Genomic DNA, 26294 nt, shown 5'->3' on the forward strand with positions numbered 1-26294 from the left:
AATCAGCTTAGTTGCTCTTCTCTGGACCCTCTCTAGAAGCTCCACATCCCTCTTGTCCTGGGGAGCCCAGAACTGCCCCCAATACTCCTGGTGCGGCCTCACCAGAGCTGAGCAGAGGGGCAGGATCCCCTCCCTTGACCTGCTGGCAACATCCTCCTGATACAGGCCAGGATCCCATTGGCCTTCTTGGCCACGAGGGCACTGCTGCCTCATGGTTAACTTGGTGTCAACCAGGACTCCCAGGTCCCTCTCCGTGGAGCTGCTCTCCAGCAAATGAGGCATCTAGTGGCTAGGAAGGTTCAGGGAAGAAAAGGGCAAGAACCCTCTTTGGGAACATGTGAGGTTTTCCAGGAGGGTTCTTGTTGAACATTAGAGTACACTTGTATCTTTACAGGAAGCTGAAAAGTTTCATTTTTTAAAAGAACCAACTAAACGAAAACTGAGATATTAAAGTCACTGAATGTCTACTTAGCTTTAATTAAAGGATGATTTCCTCCAAGTTAAACTGATTTCACACTGTATTCTAGAGGGGTTGAATTTGGAAGGTGCAGTTTGAACTGCAGGCTGGGGTTTGGGGCTTTTTTTGTGCAGCAATCACTTCTGAGCAGCATAATTTTTTTCGTTTTGTTTTTGAGGTGAAACACACTGCTAGGTCATTTCTGGTGCTTCTTTGGCAGGATGGACAATTGTGTATACAGAGTTGGGGAATAAATATTTTGTTTAGTGTTTTTTTTAGAACTAGAGGAAAAGGCCACAAACAGAAGCACCAAAAATTCCACAGGAATTTAAGGAAAAATTTCTTCCCTGTGAGGGTGCCAGAGCCCTGGCACAGGCTGCCCAGGGAGGCTGTGGAGTCTCCTTCTCTGGAGATCTTCCAAACCTGCCTGGATGCCGCCCTGTGCCCCATGCTCTGGGTGTCCCCCCCACGTGTCCCCCATGCTGGAGCAGGGGGTTGGACTGGATGATCTCTAGAGGTCCCTTCCAACCTTAAGGATTCTGTGATTCTATAAAATGTGAATATTTTTAGATGGCTCAAGTTACATGATAATAGCCATTCCAAATGTTTATTTTAAAACACTTTCATAATAATTCTAGTGTCATATAGACTCTAGAATATATTTTGTATATAGAATAATTCTACACTCATATAAGCAAGCCAAACAAGAAAAAAACCCTAAAGTGCTTTCAGTTACTTCATTATGGCAGTAGCTGTTTTGACTCTCCTATCAAATGAATCTGATGGGTATTTTTCTATAATGTCCTCAGTTTCCTTCTAACTTGTGCACTTCCACATATGAAAGTTATACAAATTATTATTTTCTGAACCAGAAAACTGCTTCAGCCAGAATGGGTGTTGTTGGGTTGGATTTGAATTCTAGGAATTTGGGGTATTTTTGACTGAAAACATAAATCCAAACTTACAATCTGTGTTCAAATTGAGATTGTGGAGAAGATATTTTGCTTGTGAAAGTACAGACAAGTGATTCATACAATTGATTATGGAAAATTGGTATAGATTGATTAGTGCAGAGATCTGTAATGTTTTCCTCTTGCTATAAAATGCTATTTTTACCTCATTATTAATAGGGAAAACTAGTCTGGCTGTAAGAATTCCCTTCTGTTTTTCAAACATACTGAAGCAGAACCTAAACTTGAACTTTTCCACGTTCTGGGAATATCCAAAATGAAAATCCAAGTCCGGTGCCTTGAATCGATTTACCATCGTCTGCGTGTGTCCCATCTGTGTCCCATAAGTGTCTGTGTGGCCCTGCTGTGTGTGCAAGGTCACCTTTGGGGCTGGATGCTCAGAGCTTTGCGCGATTTCCTGAGTCGCTGACCACTTGCTTCTTTAAAAAGCGGCGGGTTTCTCTGAACATTTTCGTGTGGTGGTCCTTAGCCTGGCAAAGGGTTTAATGTCCTCATTAGCTTCTGCTAGTCAGGTGTTTGGGACTGAAACTGTGAAAAATCTCCAGGTGAGGAGAGCATAAGCTGTTCAGTTTCCCAAATATATTGATTTTTGTATCAAAAAAAGCTGAATTTGCATATAGATTTTATAAACAGATGAGTTATTCGGTATTTTAAACCCACTAGAAATCCTACAAAGAGAATCCAGGATGCTAGTATTTGTTTGCAAAACTCTTCAGGAATGAATGTAAACATTATAGGGAAATTGTTCCTTTTTGTCACTCATGCTTTTCTTTCATTCTTCAAGCCAAGTGATACTTCTGCTTTCACGATTCCTAACTTTAGTAAGGGAATGACTTTATGTTTCTGTATTAGTCTTTATTTTATTAATTTGCATATCACAGTGACAGTCTGTGGAAAAGATGATAGGTGAGGATATGTTCCCCTTACAAAGCTTTTGCTGAACATGAGAATGGAGAAATCCTAATATTCCCTGAAGATACACAAGTCAGTAGCATATTTTCCTTAAATGTTTTCTCTGTTATTTTTTTTTTTAATTACATGGGAAAGTAAGGAAATTCCAGGGTTACTACCACAGAACAGGAGGGAGCCAATAAATAAAATAGTAAGCAAAACCAAAATATTATTTGCTAGCGCCCTGTAACGGTGGCAGTTGGAGCATACGGAATTGCTTACTTGGCCTGGCTTGTACATGCCCAGCAAACACCAGAGCGGGGATGAAACCGTCCCTGCGCCAGGCAGGGAGCAGCCGGAGGTGCCGAGGGCTGCTCTCGCGTGGATGTCCCCATGCCAGCTGGCTCAACTGTCCTTGTCCTCTTGCAATGCCTGCGGCTTGGTGGCGGTAGGTTGCCTTTCCAGGCGGGCAGTGCCTCAGCACTTGCACGGCATCGGTGCCTTCTCACACGACCAGGTGCTGCTCGCACACGGACGGACAAAGGTGAGACTTGCAAGCTTCCAGTGCTTCGTTTCGGTCCTGGCATGTGAGCCGACGTGTCCTGCCTGTGTCTGTCAGTGAGGTGGGTAGAAAGTGAGAGGTTTTCCTTTATTTTTTTTTTTAAATTCAGAGGTGTTTGGCCTTGCACTCTGTTGCTTATAGCTGGAACTGAACAGTCAGTCTCGTTTTGTGAAGGAAGCTGATTCCCAAGTGTCCGTTTGCATCGCACTAACCCACCCCATGAGCTCAAACATTTTGAAGAAAGCAGAACTGCTTTTTGGAGTAGTGGTATTTCTGAGGTGTGATCTTAACCCCAGGTATGTAGCTGCAAACAATAATGCTTGTGCTCAGAGCCCTAGCCCCATAGCTTAAATAGCAGCCTTTCCCAAATCGTATTCACTTCTTAGCTGCCAGTAGACACTGGACCACTCTGATGGCTCCTGTACTCGCAGCTGCAGGAACAACCTGGAGACTTATTCAGGAGAAAAAAAAAAAGAAAAAGAAAAGCCAATAAATCCATCACTACAAGGAGAGGAGGAAGAGAAAGAGTTGACTGGGTAGGAGCAGAGGGATTGTGACAGTTGGATATATATATATATAAATCATATATATGTATGCCTCTCAGGGAAAAGGGAATATTGGAGTCCATCACAGCTGGAGGCTGCAGTTAAGAGCAGGAGCACGTGCTTGAGAAAGTGGCACGATGCAGACTGTTCTGTAGAGGGAGAGAAGAGGGAAAGGGTGACGAGGAGTGGAAAAGTGTTTGCCTTTGACAGGGGAAGAGAACAAATGGGAGATGAAATAAAATGAAGGTAAAGCAGAAATGGAAGGGTCAAGGTTTAACTCATTAAAAAGAGTTTTATTTCAATTTCTTGACATTATTTTACAATACGATCAACTGCTAAGCTGCCACAAGAGGCTGTAAGCTGTTCCTGGATGGAAGAGGTGACTTCCCACATGTGAGGAAAACGAAGGGAGGACACCAGGAGACAATCACTCTATTGGAAAGCAGTCCACATATGAAGACATCCGAGAAACCTTTTAGCCTTACCAGTGTAACACAGACAGTATGCAGTGTAACTGGCATTCTTTGCGTTAAACTTCACTACTTCACGTAAACTTTGTTTAGCCCTGGGATACAGGAAGCACTTGGAAGTGGTCATGGTGCTGATTTGGATTCATGCAAGATGTGTTTGACCTGACATTCTTGCGAGTCACCCTTGTGACTGGAACAGAAGGAAAATATATTAAAAAAACTCAGGATTTGACAGTAGATTTAAGGATTACCACAGGCTAGCAATGTTTGTACAGGACAGTTTTTATCAGATGGGATATCCTTTTAGAAGATAAAAATCATGTTAGATTCATAAGACTTTGGCCAGTCTTATGAGATGAAGTGTCTTTCCATTTCTCTCAAATATAACAGGGAGTTTTCTAAATAGAGAATTTGGAATCATTTTGAGAAAGGCGTCTCAGGGAACAGTCCAAGATTAAATTTTATCATAAAAAAATCTAGGAACAGGAGAGATTTCTCCTTTGTTTCAGAGCTAGCCAATAAACTCGCATAGTTACTGTGACCTTTCCGAGGCTTTGCTTTCCTGTTTAGATATGTTTATCAATGTCAAATTTTGAGAGATGTGTCATGTCGATCTTTTAAATTCAGTTTGAGTGGCACAGAAAATGAGAAACGACACAGTACCTTCCCCCAAAGTGTCCCAAAGACTATATCTGTTAATGTCACTTCTGTTCAGAGGTATTAGCTAACTGCGCTGCACAGGAGAAAGGAACACTTGCTGTTATTTAAGGGAGGAAAGTAGCTTGATGACACATGCTAATGACACATCATATATTTTAAGTTCTCTGTATGTCGCCTACGCTAACTGAGGAGGTGCATTTGTCCTTTCGACGTTGTTCTCAGCTTGAGCACCGCTGCAGCTGAAATGAATGTGACGCTGATAGTAATGTACCTCTTAAGGACAAAGTGAATTATGTAATAATATCTTTTTTAATAATAGGTACCCCAGGAAACAAAAATATGTGCGGCCCTCTAAACCTGTGCCTTGAAATCACTGCCTGCCCCTCCTTGTCCAGCAGTTGTTGCAGTGCTCAGGAAGGAGCTGGGCCTCCCGCTCCACAGCAGAAGGACAAAGTGCTTGAGGTTTCGGGGAACGCTCCTTCTCCAGGTGTTTGAAGGGGGGTTTGCTCAGGAGGAAACAACCCCGTGTTTCGCACAGATGCGTTAGCAGTGCTGAGCCAGACTCGGGCAGCAGCAGTTATGCCCGTGCAAAAGGGGTACGGCGTGAGGAGAAGCCAGTGCTGGGGAATGTAACTGGGCACAAGTGTCTCCTCCAGTCCCGTGGGACTCCAGTGCCGGGGGATGCTGCCCCAAGAAGCTGCTGCTGTGGATGCCCCTGATGAAGAGAGGTGGAACCAAGTGTGGATGAGCAGGACAAGGAGTCCCCAGCCCTGCGTGGTGCCAGCCCTGTACAGTGGCACGTTCAGTACTGCCGGTGGTGCTCGCAGTAACGCTCTGCCCCAAGTCGTTCCAGACCCTCCCAGGTAGTTTCTGTGAAGAGGGTCGTTTGGGTAGCTGCTGTGGAGTCATCTTGGTAAGGGGATGTAATGCTGCGGCATATTGCCCCAGGAGGAGGCTCGGTGTGCCTCTTCTGGGGGAGAGCAGGCAGCAGTACAATACAGTACCAGGCTGATCCGCTTTTAAGCTCGAAAATTACAGCGAGTCCTTTTCTAATTTTATTCCTCAGCCATGATGGGAAGCATTCCTCTTAGTCATTTCTGCTCGCTCTGAAGAGACAGCTCTTCCCTCTGAGGTATAAAAAGAATAATTTCATTACCAGACACTGAGTCGTGACAGGCTCTTATCTCAGGTGCAGGAGCTTCAAATATTGCTCCGTCTGCAGAGCCTCCTGGCCCTCCCGTGGTTTATGTTGCAGAAGAGCAGGGGTGTTTTCAGATGCCTCCAGGTTGGTAGACATTAGCTCTAGCACAAATTGTTGTGCAGTGTCTATGCTGACAACCGCTCCTGCTCCCTTGTCCCCTCTGGCTCCTGGACTATTCAGGCAACTTTTAGCTACCACTTCTCCATAATGGCAGGAGCTCCCTTGCACAGGTTGGGTTTTTCCCCGGACACCAAGGCCGAGTGCAGAGACCTTTGAGTCCTGCAGCACGCAGGCCGCGCTCATGCTCCTTGCTCCATCCATGGATTTGCAGCGAGGACAACACGGCTCCGTCCCCAGCTGGCACTCGGCGCTGCCCGCTGAAGCACAGGGAGAAAGAGGAACCCGCCAGCGCGGCCTCAGCGGGCGGCTGATGCCCAGGGAGCAGAGCCAGCTGCTCCTTTCAGTGCCTGGGAAGCCAGGGCTGCTTTGCCCCCTGCAACGGCTCGGGGCATAACTGGGATCTGTCTTAGCAGCGGGCAGCCCTTCTCCAGCGAGCAGTTATTAAGAGACTGGCAATCCCCGGTGGTCGCGCACGCGGCGCTGCTGGTATCCAGCGACACAAGCAGGGCAGAGGACTCGCTCTGAGCCTGCTGATGGCACCTTCCCTTCGTGGCCTACAGCGACGAGATACATGGATTAATTTTAAATGCACTGGTAACATATGGGTGTAAAATTATTTCGTGCTATTTAGAACAAGTCCTTGGAGCTAAGGCTGTTGTAAATTCTAATTAGACTGTGCTAATCTCCATAATAAGCAGCTATTTCTAATGCAGAGCTATCTAATGAGGTCTGCCAGTGTTTTCCACACTTATCTATACACTGGCAGGAAGGAGGTCTCGTGCTAGCATCAGGCACAGGTTGTACAAATCAGTATTTCCTGTGTTCTGTGGTATTTGCTGAGGGCTCGTGCCTGTTGCAGGATTGCCAGCTAATACCTGCTTGATTCTATTTATTTGTGCAGAAAACCGGGAAAACTCCTTCAGCCGCTCGCGAAGCTCCAGCGTGTCCAGCATCGACAGGGACTCCAAAGAAGCCATTACAGCTCTGTACTTCATGGAGTCCTTTGCCCGCAAGAACGACTCCGCTGTCTCCCCGTGTCTCTGGGTTGGAACAGGCCTGGGAATGGTCCTGATCCTCTCTCTTAATCTGCCTGCTGGTGATGAGTTAAGGCAGACAGAGCCGGTGATGGTGTCGCCAAGTGGTAAGGCTACATCTACTTACTGTCTTGATACAACGGCGGGAATAACTGTATGATACGATAGGCTTTTTGGTCAAAAAATTCTCAGTGAGTGTGTGAAACAATGATAAATCACTACATTGATGCCCAGAGGTACAAAGAGATGCTCGTGGCAGATCTGTAACATCAAGAACTTAACCTTTTGGTTGTGTTGGGCCTGAGGATTACCAGACATGGGTACATGCACTCCTGACAATGCTTGCAAGGAGCTGCAGATCAGTGGAGTTGCTTCCAACTGGGCAGCTACAGTTCTGTGGACAGGTCTGGCACGATCCTCTCTGCAGTGCTGTGAACAGTTTGGCTCTCCTGCCACCAGGAAGCTACAGAGAAACAGAAGGGAGCTCAGAAAGGGGAACAAAAATGTTGGCAGGTTGATTCACCAGGAGCGAGTTGGCTGAGCGAGTGACAGATGGTAGAGTAGAAAGAATAGAGGGCAAAGAGAGGGCAGGTCTAAGGGGAGGCAGTATGGGTTTAGCATGGGTGAAGGAAAACAAGGACTAAAAGCAGAGGTGTGTGTGAGAGCGAGTGTCCTCAGGGAAGCCACGGGAGTGCTCCCTGAGCAGGCTTAAAGCTACACTGGAAGGTCACACAACTAAGGGGAGCCACTTGGCTTGACAGGAGAATCAGTACCCTGCTAGAATAATGTAACGATGAAAACAGCCCATCTTCACAGGACTCAATAACCTATATTGTATGCAGTGTTTGATGCAGACTGCCTGAGATGTTTTCAGTAAGCACAGTGTGTGTGTTCAGCTCCTGCATGGCTGGGAAGAAGGGAGCAAGGGAGACCTTAGGGCTTAGCTCCGTCACGTGCGCTCTGCTTGCAAGAGGGAAGCTCAGCCGAGCGTCCCCTGAGCCTCGGGCGTTCACGGGGCTGCCAGGCAGCTTTAGTGCCAGTGCCAGTGAGAGGAGGTTGTGTTTTGCAGGCACAGTCCTGACGCTGAAAGGAGCCGTGCTGACCTTCGCGTGTTTGGACTGCATGGGGACTCTGACACATCCACCGTATGAAGTGTGGCGGGACCCAAACAGTGCAGATGATGGTGAAAAAACAAGAAAGAGGAAACTGGTCATGCATTCCCCTTCCTCCTCCCAGGATATGGGTGATCATCAATTTGCAGTCATTTGTTCAGAAAAACAAGCCAAAGTCTTCTCATTGCCCTCCCAAACATGTCTTTATGTCCACAACATCACCGAAACATCCTTTTTATTGCGAGCAGATGTGGTCACCCTCTGTAACAGCGTCTGTCTGGCTTGCTTTTGTGCCAACGGGCACATCATGACACTGAGGTACCTATCTAACTAATCTTATGGCAAAACTAAGTGAGGAAGTGGCACGGTGCTGTCCCTGCCCCCTTGCACTCGCTGCAGCATGCGCTTGCGATGGTTGATGCTCTGTATGAAATCCCGTCTAGTGCCTGCCTAACAGGCAATTGAGGACTCCCCCGGGAGCTGCCATCCCTGTGGCCCCACCACCTCCACGGGCAAGCCCTGCATGGGGAGTTCACAGGAGCTGGGTCACACTGAGAAGTAACGGCTGCTGATTTTTAGTTATTGCACAAGAAGCCTGGGGTAGTTCTTGCTCAGTTATGGTACGTCAGAGTGCTGTATAGGTACAGGATCAGTGTGCAGTATAGAGCAGTGCAGAAAGCTCACGGGATGATACTGCTCACCCAGTGGGAAGTAGCTATAGGGATGATATTCCCCCCCCCCCCCCCCTCACCAACTCCAGGTATTTTTGAGTGGCCAGCCCAAGCCAGGCTGTGTTGCAGGCCGGTCCCCAGTCCGTAAAGCCTCAGGATCACTGAGGCAAGGCCAGCGAAACGTTTCCACGTGGGAGAACTAAGTGCGAAGGAGAGGTGCTGGGCTGAGGGCAGCAGTCCTTCCCCTTTGGAGCTAATCTAAGAGGTTTGTGTTTGAGAGGCAGCCAGCAGAGCCGCGTGGCGACTAACGCGGCGGCCTCTGCCCCTCCGCAGCCTGCCCAGCCTCCGCCCGCTGCTGGACGCCAACTACCTGCCCGTGACGGACATGAGGATAGCGCGGACCTTCTGCTTCACCAACAAGGGGCAGGCCCTGTACCTCAGCTCCCCCACCGAGATGCAGCGCCTCACGTACAGCCAGGAGATGTGCGACAGCCTGCAGGTAGGACCCGCGGCCCAGGGCCGGGGGCGCCGCCTTGGCAGGCCGGCGCCGTACCGGAGCCTCTGCCCTTGGCCCCTGGAGCTCGCAGAGCAGCCGCGCTTCGTACCGCGGGGCGTTTGTGCTGCAAAGGGAAATTGTGAAGTGGTTGAAAAGAACAGGAGCAGTGCCAGAGATTCTAAACAGGTCTCAAGTGGTTGGTGTTTCAAGTGAGGCCTTTGCTGCGGGAGCAGGAGCGGCCCTGTGTGAATCGAGCTGCAGGGCAGAGCGGCCGTGAGCAGCTCTGCTGAGGGTGTAAGCTGCAACACAGGCAGTTCCTTCTCCGTGTGAGGAGGAACTTGCTCACTGTGAGGGTGCCAGAGCCCTGGCACAGGCTGCCCAGGGAGGCTGTGGAGTCTCCTTCTCTGGAGATCTCCCAAACCCGCCTGGATGCCGCCCTGTGCCCCGTGCTCTGGGTGTCCCTGCTGGAGCAGGAGGTTGGACTAGATGATCTCCAGAGGTCCCTTCCAACCTCAACCATTCTGTGATTGTGTGACTCTGTGCTGATGGCTGGGACGTTTCCTTGGCCCCGTCCCCTTGCTGCAGCCTCTGGGCCCTCCCAGACCCGCAGCCTCTGCAGCCTCCCTGCTCAGCCAGAAATGAACCAAACCGCAGCCCTCCTGCACCAGAGACAAAGCTCAAAAACGACTGAAAGGGAAGTCGCAAATTCCTGGTGCCTGCAGTGGTTGGTACCAGCAGGTACCCAGCCTTAGTGCAGCTATGAATTATTTCACACACTTTCTTTAATCATATCATTTTTTATTTTCGCTAAAAATATCCTCATACTTGCAGCGTTCAGTAGGCAGGTGGAAGCACAGCAGAAGCTGGTACATTTAGTATCAAAATAAGCTCAATTTCGATACGTTTTAAATTATTTACTGCTGTTTTCACTCCAGTAATTGGTACAACCCTCTCCCACCCATTCCCCTCTTTTTCCACATGAGCAAAGTATCTCCTGTTGTACATTAAGATACAGTAGCTATGGAGATGGTCTAATTAAAATAATTTATTTTGAGCAAAAGGGCTTTGCATTACTTTTATATGCATATATAAAATGGAAATGCAAATTAAAATGTCGCTTACTGAAAAGCAGGAATTGTCAGAGGTTGCAGGGAGACACTTGAGTAACAGAAGAAAAAGAAGAAAGGAGGAGAATAAGTTCTAGGTTATATAATTAGCAGTGAGCTGGGCTAGGAAAGTACAAGCCCTAGGGAACAGCGTGTGCTGAGCAGCTCCAGTCACTGTCTCGAGCCCAAAGAATCACCGTGAGGACTGGGCGTTACATGCAAGCCCCCAGGCACTGGAAAAGGGAAGCGCTGGGGTTACGTGGGCGTTATCCCGCTCCGCCTGCAGGGAAAGCTGGGATTCATTTGGCTCACGTGGGGTTTGACCGCCCCGAAAGCTGCGGTGTCACCACAGAACTTGTTCAGCATTACCCACGGCACTGCCGAAATGCACCACAGCAGGGCACAGAGAGGGGTTTGGGGTTGCTGGTTTTATTAAAAATAGAAAGCAAGAGAGAAGAAAAAATAAAGCACCGTGAGCGGTTAGCAAGCTGGGAACGCAGGATCACTGCAGAGCAAAAAGAGAGCAGCTGCCCCGCTTGCCCGGATAGTCACTGCAGCAAGACACATAACTCACACCAAATGGTTTATTCAATTACAGTGTCGCCTCTGCTCTTCCTGAGCAAAATGTGATCTTATCACTGGCATTTTCGTTCTGTGTACTGCCTGCAAAATATTGTCTCTATATTGTCTCTGCAATAATGAACGTGAGGCTAGGCAGTGACAAAGCGAGGCCTGCAAAAGTACCAGGGAGGCTGGTTAGCCCATGTAGTCAACGATGTCGAGCACTTGATACTGCTCTATACACAGCAGAGACATAACTGGTTGACTAGATCCAATGTTGCTTCTAATCCAAATGAAGAAAATCCCTGTAGCCACTTTTACCTCGCTGATCTTTCACATCTGTCTCTGCTAGGACATGCTTGGGGATTTGTTTACACCTGTGGAAACACCAGAAGCCCAAAACAGAGGTTTTCTCAAAGGACTTTTCGGAGGCAGTGGACAAGCTTTTGACAGAGAGGAGCTTTGTAAGTGTTTCTTGTTCAGGCACTAGCACGTGGGGTCCCCTGCCCTTGTCACCTGGGTCTGGAGACGTGCATGGGATTTGTGCAAATGATGCAAAAAGAGCCCGAAAGGCAGCGCGAAGAGGGGGCCCAGCCCCTCGGCTGCCTTGCGCGCGGTTCCCTCTGCTCTCAGCTTTCTCTGTCCTCGGAGCAGCCGAGCAGAGGCCACGAGGAGCCCGTGGCCGGGCAAGTGCCGAGGCCGCCGCTCGCTGTGCTACCTTGCAGGGGAGCCGGGTGCTGCGGCTTTGGGGTCCGCGCATGCCCCTGGGGCTCGGGGCAGCCCAGAGCCAGGCCCGCCGCTCACGCCTTTCCCTCCGGCCGCCTCTCCTTTGCAGTCGGTGAGGCCACGGCGGGAAAGGCCTCCCGTAGCCTTGCCCAGCACATCCCGGGAGCAGGAGGGATCGAAGGCGTGCGAGGAGCCGCAGGAGGCGTCATCGGCGACCTGACCCGCGCCCGCATCGCCCTCGATGAGAGAGGACAGAAGCTGGGCGAGCTGGATGAGAAGACGGCGAGCATGATGGCCAGCGCCGAGGCCTTTTCCAAACACGCACACGAGGTAAGGGCCCAGCCCCAGAGCAGGGACGTGCAGGAACGTGCAGGGACATGCAGGGACGTGCAGCCACCCGCAGCAATTTCAGGCACCGCTCTCCCCGTTCACTCGCTCGCCTTGTCCTAGCCGCGCTTGCTCCTGCTTGTTCTTCTCCTCTCCCTACCCTGCACAACAGCACTGGTAAAGCGTATCGTGCTCAGCACAAATAGCTGCCTCTCACGTTGTCACAAAGGAGCGTTCGCTGTTCGTCTTTGAATTTAGAATGTGGCGCTTCTCATCTCTCATCTTTTGTCACTAACTCGCTTATTTCCCCTGCAAATAAAACATTAAAGAAGGCCTCTCATAACGCGTGTTTTTCAACCACCTGTACTGCTTCACCTTTCACTGCCTGCTGTAAGTGAAAGGCAAAAATACTCAGCAGGGACTTGCCCGGAAAGGGAGAAGGAGTTGATGTATTTGGGGAATATCTGCTGTGCTCTGTAGGTGCTTTTTCCATAGGCGCAAAAATCAAATTTCTGCTGCTTCCTACTCTTCCACGGAAAGCACAGGGGTAAATTAGATAAAAGTTCCTTAGGAAAAAACAGTTAATGAACAAGAATAACAGGTAAGTCTTTTCCTTTTTTTTTTTTTTTTTTTTTTTAATGTATCCATAATGAAATCATAAGTGTCTCCGTGGAATCCTGGTGACACAGAAAAGCACTGCATTGATGTTTCGTTTTTGCTTATGAGGTTTGTGACAGATAATTAAACCAAGTCATTTGTGATACCGGCGTAGCAGGCTTGTGTCAACCCCCTTTCCCTACACAGGGCAGTGCTTTATGGGCCTTTGTTTGTTCCGTCCCTGTTTCTATAGGTGATGCTGAAGTATAAGGACAAAAAATGGTACCAGTTTTAGACTTTCAAGGAAGGTACTTGAGGCTTTTTACCAAGAACATTGTTCTGGGAACTAACATGAATTCCCAAATCAACAGTCCTACTGGCCAGAAACAACTGTTTTTCTCCCAGAAGATGTTTTTCTGGATTCGATGGATTCACCACAGTCGGAATCCAGGAGGAATTTCACAGACTGAGAGGTAGACACCAGAATGATGTGGATCCTGCTCCAACACCTGGCTTCTTATACAGCAGCCCATTTCTTTCCCAAATGGACGTCAGCCAGCACTGTGGCATGTAGTTTTTCAGAAGCTGTAGTTATGAACTGAGTGGGGAGTGTGTCTGGTTAAAAATATTCTGTACAAACTAGAATGTTAATGCACTTATCAAACTTCTTGCATGACTAATTGACAACTTAAAAAAAAAAAAAAAAAAGAAAAAGAAAGCATGTTGTAAGTGAAGAAGAAAAAAAAAGGATTTATTTCTATTCTGAGAAAAACGTAAACAGCAAAAATCTTTATTTTTAAAATGACACTACAAAAAAAAAAAAAGGTACATTTCAAGCATGTTTGCTACTGTTCTCAACAGAAAAATGAGTTGAGCTGCATTTTCTTCTCTGCTATTTATTTTCCTTGAAAAATTGAGCCTGAAATCAGTGCTGTTTAATTCCTAGCAGTAGAATGAATAACGTTAAAATCTTGTGCCCCAAATTACAGCTTTTTCAAGTAGCTAACAGGCACTAACTGAAATGCCATTTCAACATGAGAGCAGACAGTTTATTTGCAATCCGGAGCACATGAAATGTCACCCTTGTCTGTGCTACCTTATCTGTAGATTGTGCTCTGGATTCCTCTCAGCTGTCCTTGGAGGGGGCTGTGGCATTTTTCATCCCAGTAGTTTCTGCATTACTTGGTTGCCTTATTTCTCAGTAGCAGGAGCAGAGGACAAATTTATAAAATCGCTTTTGAACTTAGCAAGGGGAAGATGGAAAGCGCTGCTGTGAGGTGGAGAGTCCTGACACAGGAATTATGCTAAGGAAGCTGCAGGGAAGCCGCTGTGAAGCCAGTGGGCAGAGATCACAGCAGCCAGACTGAAGAACAGGCTTGGGGAGAAGCACGAAACCCACCCCTCAGCATATGGCACTGCATTGGCACCTGCCTAAAATTACACCCCTGCTGCGTGGCCATTAAGAGTCCCTGTTCACTTTGCCAGGACGGATTTGCTTTTGCTTCGAAGCGACTTGCTTGGTTTCTGCAGTGACCTCTGCAGAAAATACAGCGAGGTGCAGACAGGGGCGAGAGCGGCACGGGCCTCCTGTCGCCTGGTTAACGTGAGCAGGCTCCCGTCAGCGGGAGCACGATGCCCTTCCAGCAGCCGGCAAAATCTTGACCTTCCTGGAGGCCAAGAGTGAAGTTACAAGAGAATTCCATGGTTAGCTTCGCAACAAGGCACCGAAGGCCCTTCTTCTTGTACCTGGATGTAAGTTCAAGTTAGAAAAGGAGTGAGAAAAGGCAGCATTATAATAGTGTATGTGAGAAACAGCCTCTGCCCCTTCAGGGAGTCCTGACGGATGCTTTGGCAGAGACAAGAGCCCCTTCACTAGACGTGAACTCGGCTGCGTCGGCATCGTGCTGATGTTGGGTGAGCTCTCCCAGAGGGGCTTCCTCTCACACATGTTTCCTTTCCTTGGATTAATGCACGGGCTGCGGGTTCCAGGTGTCTCCCGGCACCCTCAGCCCGGCTGTGCCTGGTGAAGGGAGGTGCTGAGCTGCACGTTCCCACTGCAGCAGAACGGGAGTTCTCTGCTTTACAGAAGTTCCTGAATTTCTCTAGGAATAAAATCACAGCTGCCGCTCTGACAGCTCTAGTGGAAACGTGACAAGAGATACGTTTCTCTGTCACAGGGAAAACCACTGTCACTGTAGGAACTGAAAAATTAGGAAGCTGTGGGGGAAAAAGGTCAAGGTCTGAGCAGTGCCCGCCCAGAATTAAGGAGCTGGAAGTGCCCATGACTGGACAGGCTGCCTTGTAGTGTTCCAGGAAGGAGCAACCACACGGCTCAGTGTCGGTCTGAGCCGGCCTGAGGACCTTCCTCCCTCCTGAGCCCAGCACTAGCCCCTTGCCTTTGGTGAAGAGTCACTGAAACCAGGTTTCTCGAACGGCACGGGGTGAGCTCATTGTGGCAGTTCAGTTCTCTGCATGACCGTGCGTGCGCTCGGCCTGGGCTCTGCCCTCAGCACTGGCCTCTGCGTATCAAAATCTTCTGGTGCACCTGCTCCTTGCAGCCCTCCAACCACATTTATAGACCTGACTCTTCCCGGCTTCTCTGCTTGTAAGGAGAAGACGAGTAGTCCTCGTGATGGTTAAAAGCAAGGGCAGGCTGTGCCACCCGAGCTGACGGGTTCTGCAGCGCTGCTGCTGCTGCTGCAGCTGCACCTGGTGCAGGTGACAAGGCCGACTTCAAGTGTGAAACTCGGACACCCCCCCGGTTACAGAGCCGGTTTCCCCCACAGGTTAGTGTAAAACGGGTCGGTGTCTAGGACATCAGCCCAGGCAAGTGCTAGCACCTCACGGGCAGCCACACTTGGCTTGCTTCAGTGACCAGGTAGCTGCTGTCCTGCAGCGTGTCGGTCGCTGATATTGCAGAGATCTCCAGGACTTGGTTTCAGTAGAGGCATCTTCAGGCCGGAGCTGAGTGCCCTCGCTCACTTGTGACTCAGATGCAAGGGCCTAAGAGCAGCTTTTCGGCCCTAGTCGCTACAGCATGGCCCGAGAGAGAAGTGTCTTCAGTGAGTCATTCACCCCCTGTCTGCCTGGCTTTGGCAGCAATCTCTAGCCGGACATCAGGGGAAAAACCTGCCAGTAGCCTTCGATGTGCATTTTTTTGCATCAGAACAATGAGAATTTAGCAGCCCTCTAACTTGCAGTTTTTACTCATAGACTCTTTCGAGCAATTTTTCTCTAGTGTTCCTCACCAGGTCACAGCTGTATCTTGCTTTCCACCTTTGCATATTTTACATCTTTCCAGACAGTTACAAACTGTTGTTTCTGTTAAGTTCACCACTTGTGACTATAATGATGAATTTTCTGGTAGTCTGTAGAGATCTGAAAAGTTGTATATGTTTGTATATAGAATATTCTATATATAAAAATATATATATGTAATGTATATGTTGTATAAGTTTGTTAGTGCACACTGTTAAATGCTTTCTATCGAGATTTACCATGTATGTGGAAAAAAACCCCAACCCTTCACTTACTTTAAAATGTTGGTGAGGACGGTGGAGCTCCTGCCTGGAGGATTTCTTGTGCAATGAGGGGGAGTGGGGCATTTTTGAAAGGCCTGAACTCTATGAAAGACGACTGATGAAAGTAATAAAGATGCAGCGTTCAGAGCAACAAACCCAGCATCTGAGTTTCCTTGCTGTAAGAAATCCAGGGATATTCGTTGTCCCTGTGCGTGCTGGCCTCACGTGCGGTCCCCTTCTCCACCTGGACAGCAGCAGCTCAAGCAAAACCCTAGAGTTACCATCAGTGCTCGAATCCTGTTGCAAGAGAGCAGATACTGACTCACCCCTATGCACAGCACGGTAGATACACAGAATATATGGAATATAAATTAAATTCTTTATGTGACTGTAGGCAACTCTTCAGTGAAGTACAAGCTCTTTTGTTTAAAAAGAAAAAATCCTCGAGTTTTAAATTAAGCTTCAAATCTTTAATTAAAAGGCAAGCTAAAGGAAATACCGAGCATCAGGTTTGCTTTGTAAAATCACCAGTTTTCTAAATGATTTTTTAAGTCTTAGACTTCACTATTAAAATTTTGAATAGAAGACCGCACTCCTGAGTATCAATTAGACATTCCTTGTATTACCAGAATAGAGCTTCTTACATAAATATTTAACAGAAATACTGTTTACTACACGTACTATATAAAGTTATCACATACAGAAACTCTCTAAAATATTCTACATATTCTTTTTACAGAAGCTCTCTCACACCCAAACATGTTTATTACAACACAAATACTACATACAAAAATATATTATTTTTTAAATAGACAATTCCAGAAGTGAAAAAATACATTGCTGTTTCAATAAAAGCTATATTCAGTCTCTGGACTCCTCCAGTTATTTATAAACTGTGTGCATTGTAACACAAGCCAAAAGACAGATTTCATTTAATTACAAGCCCCTTAAATATCCCAGTCCTCCTACATCATTTTCTATCATCTAAAGGTGAATTGAAGCACATTTCAGTCTTGAGGGCACCTTTTCCTGAAGCTGTTTTGAGTTCCCCAATAAAAACAAAGAAGGAAATATGTGGGAAAGAAAGGAAAGAATTGGTATTAGTTGGTGTAGATCTCTGTTTCTTTCAATTCTTGCTGCTTGATTCTTTATAGTATTTCAAGAGATGCCTGCTCTGGGGTGCAGCTTTGGATGCAGTTTACACCACCCCCTCAGTCAGGACTTTGGCAAATCGAGGCACAGCTCTCGCCGCGGGGGGAAGCTGCATATCCCCCCCGCCAGCAATCCAAGCAGCGGGGAAAACCGGAGCCCCAGCTCATGCTGTTACGCTTTGCGGAGCTCAGATCCCTACGGTCAGCCTTCAGGAATATTAGTCTTGCACCTGGGCGACTTATTTTAGTGATTTTACTTCATGTCCCAGTGCACCTGTGTGTTCAGATCAGGGGAAGTGCCCTGCTTTCAGCTGGCACAAGGCCACAGGAGTCCCAGGGCGCTGCCCGTTCTTCCTGTAGGTCAAGTCATGGCGCAGGGCTCGGGCCCTCTCCTCCCCCTCCTCCTCCTCCTCCTCCTCCTCCTGCTGCTGCTGCTCTCAGAGGGCAGGATCCAGCTTATTGAAGCGCAGCTACCACAAGTGTAATAAATACGGATGCTCTGACAGTAGAGACCCAAATGTCAGTCAAAGAGGAGAAAAAAATATCAGGAAATAATCAACTCCTCCACTCTCTTGCTGATGAAACCTAAGGAGCATGGGAGAAAGCGAGAGCAGCCGACGGAACTGCGTTTCCTGCACGTTGGCTTTTTTGTCAGGTGTCTCTTTCTCCCGCCACTACCCGAGTAAAAGCAAGCCCCCAGAGCACCTTTGGTAGGTACCAAGCTAAGGAAAGAAGGCTTCAGCCGAACGAAACAAGCAGACCAAGACAGAAGAAGACTGTCCTGCAAATGAAGAAAAGGACCACGCAGCTCAGACGTCGGTGGTAGGTGCTCATTCTGCTAAACCCAGGATAACCTGCCGGATGAAGACAGGGTTCAGAACCTGCTCTTTGGTCCCAGTCGCGGGTTTCAGTGATTTTGACCAGACAGCAGCTCTGAACCGAGTGCAACAAGGCTACTCAACAACCCATGGGCACAGGCTCTGTGCGAGCAGGTAGCTCACGGGGCTCACACAATGTGGGGCCAACACGTTCCTGGTGAGCGCACGTTTGGGTTGGTATCAGGTCCCATCCCAGTTTATTTTGGCCGACAGGAGCCACCACCTGGTGCATCATCCAGGCAAGGGCAGAACAGGGCAGGCTGCAGAGCCAGGCTGCAGAATGGGATGGGGCTGCCGTAGTCAACAGAATTCCTACCCTTTTCTGCAGCGTTCATCCAGCCTGACGTTGTCCCCTTCCCAAGCTGCTGTGTGACACTGCACCGTGTGAGCTGGGCCATGCCCGCTAACAGGGGGCAAGCGTGGACTGCAGAGAGAGAGAGAAACAGACACGCAGAAGAACTGAGAGCAAACACACGTGCAGCGTGTTCCGTCTACAAGAATACAAAGAGGAATAACCTGCCCACTGGTTCAGGGGTCCCGACTTATTGAAAAAAAAAGCAGTTTCCTACTGTATGTTGGCCTAGGGCCCTTCACAGAAGCTGGGCAGCGAAAACTAAATAAGCTGTTTTGGGCTTGCCTCCCAGCTCCGGAAGAAAACCAGGTATAAATCTTCAGCTCAGTCCAAAGCAGCAGCCCTGCTTACCTTACCTGAGTCCTCCTCTGCTTCCCCTGCTTAATCTCATTCACAGTTAAAAATCTAATCAGAATTAAGGAATGCAAATAGCAGGGGTCAGGCAATGACTACCTTTTATCTTCTCATTTGCTAAAAATCACTGCTTAATTACGATTCACTCACTGAGTTTGTGTATCAAATCAGTTTAGTTCAGCGTCAATCATTTCACTGATTGATCTCTCCCCCATGCAGAGTGTGCGGAGAACAGGTCTGAGGAGCCGTCTTGGCGGTTGTAAATGCAGAAGGCGGGAGGCAAACCCTGTAACGTGCCGTGGAAGGAGCCATTCAAATCAGGAATTCCAAACAGGAATTCCAGCGTGGCCTGAAGCGTGGCGCAGGTGTCTCACCGCGGGACATCAAGGGACAGGAAACCATGAGGCCACGTGAGCTGCTGCGGAATCCAACACAGCCTCTCCACAGGCAGGGCACACAAATGTTGAGGCATTGGCGTGCCAGGGCTCAGATCCATTAACAGCAAAGGCTTTAATGAGCTGGGAAAGGAAGCGCCTGTTCCACGCACGGAATGAGGCGGCCAAAGAGCTCCTCTCTCAGGGTGCCGGGTGCGCCGTGACGGCGGCGGGAAGGGAACACCTGCAGAGGAGGTCAGAGGAGCGAGAAACTGCAAGGCAAAAGGAAGAGGGACGCACAAGCATGAAAGGGAAAAGCAGGTCGAGGCCGTGCTGGGAGGGGCGGCCAGGGCACCGCTGCCCAGCGCTCGGTGTCCGGCCCGGGTGCCCGTGTCGCTGCACAACCAGCAGCAAAGCCCCGCGGCCTCCGCGCCCCGAAGCGCCACGCGGGAAGGCTGCGGGTTCAGGCCGCTCGCAGGCTGCTCCAAGCCTCGTTGCAGGAAACTGCAGAAAGACTAAAAAGGATCCAGCAGACGTTCGGAAATGAGAGAATAATTAGGGGCCTGAAAATTTCTCACAGGAGGCAGAAACTGGAAGATTGAGATTGCTTCTCTTGTAATTGCTTATTTTGGGGAAAAGCTGCAGAAGAGAGGCCAGACAAAAAGTAGACATGAAGAATATTGATGAGAGGCCCCTCCTCTCCCTTTCTTGTAACACGCAAGGGCCACACGATGACAGGAATAAAACGCAGTGTCTGATAGTGTGTTAACAGAAACAGCCCCAGTTGTACAACCAGTGCAACAAGCTGGAAGCCAGATTACGTCACGGGCTGCGAGGCTCAGCCGACCCCGCAGTTATCCTTGCGGAGGGCAACACCAACCACGGGCAGAGTCCTTCCCCGTGAGCCGCTGCTCTGCCCCTTTCCCCGAAGCCTCAGCAGTCTCAGAGAGCGTCTGTCCAACGCGCTCCAATTCTTGGAAAAAACTTCCTACCTGCTCCCCAGGACGGAGCCAAGGGCACTGAAGCAAAGCACCAGGTGAAATCTAAGCAATGTTTAGCAAGGCTAAACAGGCTTTGGCCAGGGCTTCCCCATAAGACCAGTCTCTGGAGGGGTAGGAGAGAAAGGAAAAGCCACAAGTCCCCCACAAAAGACCCGAAACACCAGCAAGCGGCCACATGGGCTCCTCAGATCCAGATGTTTTCCTCAGGAACTTAACATTTGGAGTTCAGTTTTTAACAATAATCATCTGCAACTCAGGATTTCACTCTTTAGAAGTCAACGTTTCCACTAATGGCTTGGTGTTACCAATAGAGAGCCCCGGACCAAGGCTGACCCCACTCAGTCAACAGAAGACTTTCGAGGCCAAGCAAGCAGAGTTCCACTTGCTGCACACGCTGCACAGCTCGTCGGGGAGATACAGAGGCAGCTGCAAGGCCCTTTCTGTGCTTTGTGTCATCTGCACAAGTCACTGCAGTGAGCCCAGCACGGACCTGTGAAATTCAGCGTTACGTGCTACCAAAATGACAGTTTATCTTCGTCTTGCATACAGTCAAACCCAGCCTCTTCCAAACAATCTTTGTCCTTTCTTTTAGTAAAACATTCCGGCTCATTTCATGTGTAGAAAATTCATTCAGATTAAAAAAAATACTAAATATAGGCATATTTTAGACAATAATTCCTTTAAATATTATACTGTAGCAATTAATTTCAGAGTTCTGCAAACTCTCCATTGCACGGTCCGACCTTGGGCAGCTTTGGTGGATTCCTGGCAGCTTCCACGACACACTTCAGAGGCAGCTCCCAGCGATGTCTTTAGAAAGGGGACGGCTCTGCGCACCCACCGGAGGCTGCCAGGGAGGAAAGGGGCGCCCGCCCCGGGCTCGCCGCACGCCAGCGAGCCGTGACCCACGGCTAAAGCTCCAGGTCCTGCAGGTCCCCCCAGCTGGGCCCGATTTTCACTTTCACGTCCAACCTGACTGCGAGCTTGAGGGCATTTTCCATCTCGTGCTTCACGATCTGGGCCACCTGCGAGGAAACAGCCCCACGTGAGGTGCTGCCCGTGGGCTCCCTGCGCTGCTTTTCTGGCAGCGTCTGGCCTGGCCACCACCCTGGAGCTCCTCACTGCCTTTTTGTTTGCTCTGCTTTACCACAGGAGGGAATGCGACTAAACACATCAGTCCTGGGATCCCATCACTGCTGGGAAAGCGGGTCATGCGAGGGTTAGATACTACCTTGGTTTACCCCTGCTATTAATTGCTCCATTAATTAACTCCTCCATTAACTGCTGCCTTCAAAAGGTATCTTCAAGAAACCATGCACTGAAGTGCACAGCCAGGAGTCTATATAATGTTTTTGCCTGTGGTTTTGGGATCACAAGAAGATTACTTTTCTTCCTGCTTTTCGGAACCTGCCTTGGATGAGAGGCCCCCCTTTCCAGCCCCAGGGCCCACACACACCACTGAATCCTTCTGTCCACACTCATCCCGTGAGCCTCTCCGGGGCAGGGCAAAACAAAAAACAAGCAAAAAAGGAAATCTTCAAGATGAGTGAGGTCCTCCAGCTCATCCAGAAGGTCAAAATGGGAAAAAATCAAGGTTTTTAACTTCCCAGTACCTTCCTGTAATTCCTTTACAGGTGCCTATAGTAGAAATTTCACCATAATTTTTACAGGGAGCTGCAGGAGCGGGGTTGAGAAGATCAGAGCAGAAGAAGAGTTTACAACCATGCTAAGAACAGATGTGCCTTCTAAAATATTGTACCTTTGCACACCACATTTCAAAATGATAACCTAGAAAAATGCTCTGAAACGGGATGTAATTCAGCACAGACAAGTACAAAGTATGACAGAAAGCAGGACGGAAAACCAAGATAGAAATAATCTATTGTTCAAATACAGGATGGAGAGCAACTAGTCAGACAGGAAAAAAAAATGGCATTATCAGAGATCCAAAATTGAACAGAGCTAAAGCAAGGCACAGTGTCATGAAGAGAAAGCAAATATGATTCTGGAATGTGGAAGAAGAAAGTGCTGCTTGAGCCACACACCAATCAATTTGTCATCCTACTCAATACTTGCTATGGCCTCGGCTGGACATTTTGGTCCCAGTACCTTAAAAGAAATGTTCAGAGGACAGAAATGCCACTGCACACAGGCAGGGAGGAACATCAATTTGGGGCTGTTGCACCCAGAGCAAGGGAAGTTTAGTCTGCTGGAAAAGGCTCCAGAGGAGCCACAAAGCCCTGCCTGAAACTCTGGGGGAAGCTCATGGGATGGCCATGCAGCAAGGTCATGAGCTGGGGCCTGGGCTCTGCCTTGCCTGCACGCTGAGCGACCAGCACCACCTCCCGTGTTCTCAGCTCCCAGCCACGGCACACACAGGCTGGGCAGCTTAAAGGCATCCATACAATTACGCTGAGAACCAGCAAGGGGTTAAACAGGACCTAGCTTTTCGTCCCTAAACTAGACCGTAGCTCGGCCACTTCATTGCCAAGGTCAGCTCCAGCAGCTGAGCCAAGCCACCTTCTGCTGTCTTTGGCAGTGACAGACACAACCTGAAAGGCAGCCAGGAAGAGCCCAGCGACGCTGCTGACAGCCACTCACCGTGCCAGGACCATCTAGAAGTCTTATAAACAGGGCTCACTGTACCTGGATGACATCGTCTTCCGCGACCTCATAGAGGAGCTCATCATGGAGCTGGAGAACAAAGAACCCGCCATTGATGGGAGGCAACATGCATCTGCTCCGCTTGCCCTCCAGCCTTCCTGCGCAGGGCAAGAGCACAGGCTGTCAGCTACCATTGTGCAAAGACATGTTTCTTGTAGTCAACAACCTGCACATATGCAGGATGCTAAGAAAAAAGAACGCGAGGAACAGTAAAATGAAGAAGTCTGGGCATACAGATAATAAAAAAACCAGGAAACATTACCATTCTATCAATATTTGTACAGCTACTGAGAGGAAAAATGTTAATGGAAAGCATTTTAGATACAAACATTTCAGACTTAAATTATGAAGATGTGAATCAGAACAGAAGCAAGACAGACAGTTGCACCTCCTTAACCATCTGTTTTAAAAGTAAATTTTAAACAAACTTATGTCAAGTTTAATCGGAACTTGGTTTAGAGCATTCTCTCTGGCAACAAATTAGGATTCTGCTTGTCTTCCGAAATCAGTTTAATGGCTAGTTCTGAGGAGCCAGAAAGACTCTTTCCATCCAGCCAAATCCTGTTAGCTGAAACTGTTGCTACTACTCGTGATAAAAAAATGGGCAGTCTTTGAATAAGCCAGTAAACAGCTGACAAAGCAGGATCTTATATTTGGCTATGCCTGCCAAACAAAAAAAACAGGAAATGTTTTATGGAAAGGACCTTAAATAAATAATTAAGTAAATGAATGTCTGCATAGAGACTCTGAAGCTGTTTATCAGTTTAGCACACGGCGGGGTTCCAGCTCACAGCTGCAGGAAGAGCTTCACTGCACCATCAGTTGCTCACATCAGCCCTGCATTGAAGCACAGCAACACTGAGGCACCCACATGCTCTAGGATGCATCTCTGCTGGGATAATGGGAAAGGTTATATCCGTATATATTTATAGCAATCTATAAATTGCAGAAGGGGAATTCGTTCAAACTCTTGAAGCACATGGTATTAGAGGAGAAGAAGTAGCTGCCACATGCAGCTGCTCCCCTTCCTACAATTAGGCTGGACAAAGATCAGTAGCTTCTGGCTCTGGGGAGGGTGGGAAGCTCCTCCTATCGCACACCTTCTGCTTATAGCTAAGGTGTGTTCTTGGAAGACCTTTGAATTTTGCCTCTCTGATATACAGATCCCTGGTATATTGCTAGGGGTTCAGCAAATAATAACTTCGTTTTCTTTCCCATGCCTTAGAATCAGTTCCTTCACACTAAGACAGCTTCACGTTACAAATTGAAGCCTATGAACTAGCAAACAAATGCATCACTCCATCCCTTAAATTATCCTTCTAAAAATATACGACTATACTATGCTGCAAAAAGGCCTCACAGCAATCCCTAGAAACAAGAACCCCAGCATATCCCTGCTAACTGTCTCCAGAACGAACTCAGGCTGATGAACATTTAATATTACTGTGGAATTTCTGCATACAGGTCAATATAGGCCAACAACTTCCCGGCTTAATTCCAGGAAATAAAATTTTCACCCACCCTTACCCCAAGCCCTAAGTTTTTAGGAGCTTAATTGGTAACACCAGAAGTTTCCCCCTAGGGCATACCAGCCCTAGAGGGGAGCATACCAGCCTTAGCTCTCTGGAGGGAGCTCTCCAGGTGTCCATGAGACTTGATCTCAGAGGAGAGAGCTTCCAGGCGCCTCTGAATGTTCACGGTGGCTGTTTTGACAATGTCAGCAGCAGATCCCTGCACAGTTGTATTCACAGCCTGTCGCTCTGCCTAAACAAAGATACTTGTTCTCAACACCCACCCCAAAAAAATTAAATCCAGCATCAGAAATACACCGTCACCATGGGAAGGCAATTTGCTGTTACTGTCTATGACAGACGTGTCCAAAATGACCTTGAAAAAAAAATACCACTGATGCATGAGTGAGTATTAAGTAAATACGCATCTAACCAGTTACATCACTTCTTCCCTTAAGGGAAAATGAGAAAAAGAATAAATACCTGGAAAACACAGGACGTGAAATGTCCTTTCTTGTTCAAGTGCTGACAACATGCAAAGACAGCTGAGTGGGAGCAACTCAGCCTGAAGAGTTAAAAGCATCACTATGTGGGGGCTTTTAAAAACCATGTCCACTTATATCAATATATTACTCATTCCATTTCCAAAGTGGGAGTTATGAAGTAAGGTTAGAACACTGATGACAGCTGTACACCAAGTCACAGAAGACTTGTGTCAAACAGACCATGACAAAAGCTTTCTTATTCAGAAAGCAACTGAGGCAATAGTGAACTAAGTGAGAAGTGCAAGGTCGTCACTAAAATGGGTGACAGACACTGTAAAGCTGCAGTTAAGGACATGCAAGAACAGATACTTAAAAAAAAAAGTGCTGATTTCAACGCACGTGAGCTTTACTGTACGGGTTGGGGTCTCTGATGGCAGGCAGGTATCGCCGTCTACCAAGAATGGTCTGCACAAAGCCATCCCTTTTGCAGTTCTTCACTGTCTCCCTCAAGAATTTCTGAATCCCTGTAAAAGGAAAGATAAAATATTCACTAATACAGATGATGTCTCATGATAACTCCTCACTAGGGTCACTGCAAGGAGCCTGGGCAACTTAAAAAGGACCAAGGTAGGTAACGAATTTCATTTCTGAAATCTTGTCAGGCAAGGAGACAAAAGCACAGGATCATTCATTCAGCCTATTCTCAGCTCTGCTGAGTGAACTTACTAAGGCTTTGAGTTGTAAGAAAATATGCATAGTGTCAGGATAGCTGGCTGTGCACAAGGCTACAGGAAACAGTTCTGCATAGTGACCGGGCACAGAACAGGACACATGCAGTGTTCACGAGAATGGAGACCTCATGGAGAGGTCAGGACCTGGAGCAGCACTGGAGAGACAAGTAGTAGGAAGACTGTTAAGTTGAAAGTAGGAGTCAGAGCCCTTGATCCCTCAGGCTGTCTGATTTCAGATCAGTCACTTCAGCTTCTAGGATGAAACAAGCTCACCCAGCTGTGCTCTGTAAGGAAAGGAGCAAAACCATGAAGGGTATTAAAAAGAAACACAGGTCAAAGTATGGTGAGACAGGGAACAGTCCTTTTCACTCCAAGTTCAGACAGTAACTGCACTGAAGCGAAAAAGTTCACTTCAGACAGTTTCTTTCCAAGGTTTATAAAATGTAAAGCACAAGAGGCACTATTCAAGACCAAGGCTGTCAGCGGCAGTTAATTTGTTAGGCATGTAATTTAGTATGTCAGCCTGACATTACACACAAGTGAAATTCAGAGGAACAGAAGCTGCGGTGCAGCCAGCTCTACACACTGCACAGCGTGTGCTCGCAGGTGTGCGAGTGCGGAGAGAGGGAGAAGGCAGGGAGCCATTTCGAAAGGTCTGCAAAGGACAGACTATTAAGAAGTTACTGGGGACTAAACAGACTCTTAATGGGACAGTATTTCTCACTTGATCAAACAAAGCCTGAATCTTCAGAACTTTATTTTACA

At 48.1% G+C, this 26294-nt stretch overlaps 2 protein-coding genes across 4 annotated transcripts in view; one reads left to right on the plus strand and one right to left on the minus strand.

Annotated features, from left to right (window-relative positions):
- The window catches only part of STXBP5L (syntaxin binding protein 5 like), a 168197-nt gene extending 155046 nt beyond the window's left edge, over positions 1–13151 (plus strand). For all 3 annotated transcript variants that reach the window (XM_026050318.1, XM_026050320.1, XM_026050321.1), the window contains 6 exons: positions 6779–7018; positions 7981–8341; positions 9028–9193; positions 11210–11321; positions 11693–11913; positions 12761–13151. In XM_026050318.1, coding sequence (XP_025906103.1) covers positions 6779–7018; positions 7981–8341; positions 9028–9193; positions 11210–11321; positions 11693–11913; positions 12761–12802 — 1142 coding nt within the window. In that variant the 3' untranslated portion in view covers positions 12803–13151. The remainder of the gene's footprint in view (positions 1–6778; positions 7019–7980; positions 8342–9027; positions 9194–11209; positions 11322–11692; positions 11914–12760) is intronic.
- A 7898-nt stretch (positions 13152–21049) lies between these two features.
- The window catches only part of POLQ (DNA polymerase theta), a 46924-nt gene continuing 41679 nt past the window's right edge, over positions 21050–26294 (minus strand). The window contains exons 26-29 of the mRNA XM_026050322.1: positions 25198–25322; positions 24413–24566; positions 22785–22900; positions 21050–21163 (exon numbers count right to left, since the gene is read on the minus strand). Coding sequence (XP_025906107.1) covers positions 21050–21163; positions 22785–22900; positions 24413–24566; positions 25198–25322 — 509 coding nt within the window. The remainder of the gene's footprint in view (positions 21164–22784; positions 22901–24412; positions 24567–25197; positions 25323–26294) is intronic.

Source organism: Nothoprocta perdicaria, unplaced genomic scaffold (genome assembly GCF_003342845.1).
Source record: "Nothoprocta perdicaria isolate Ctin4 unplaced genomic scaffold, notPer1 scaffold_68, whole genome shotgun sequence".
In the NCBI taxonomy this organism is placed as follows: Eukaryota; Metazoa; Chordata; class Aves; order Tinamiformes; family Tinamidae; genus Nothoprocta; species Nothoprocta perdicaria.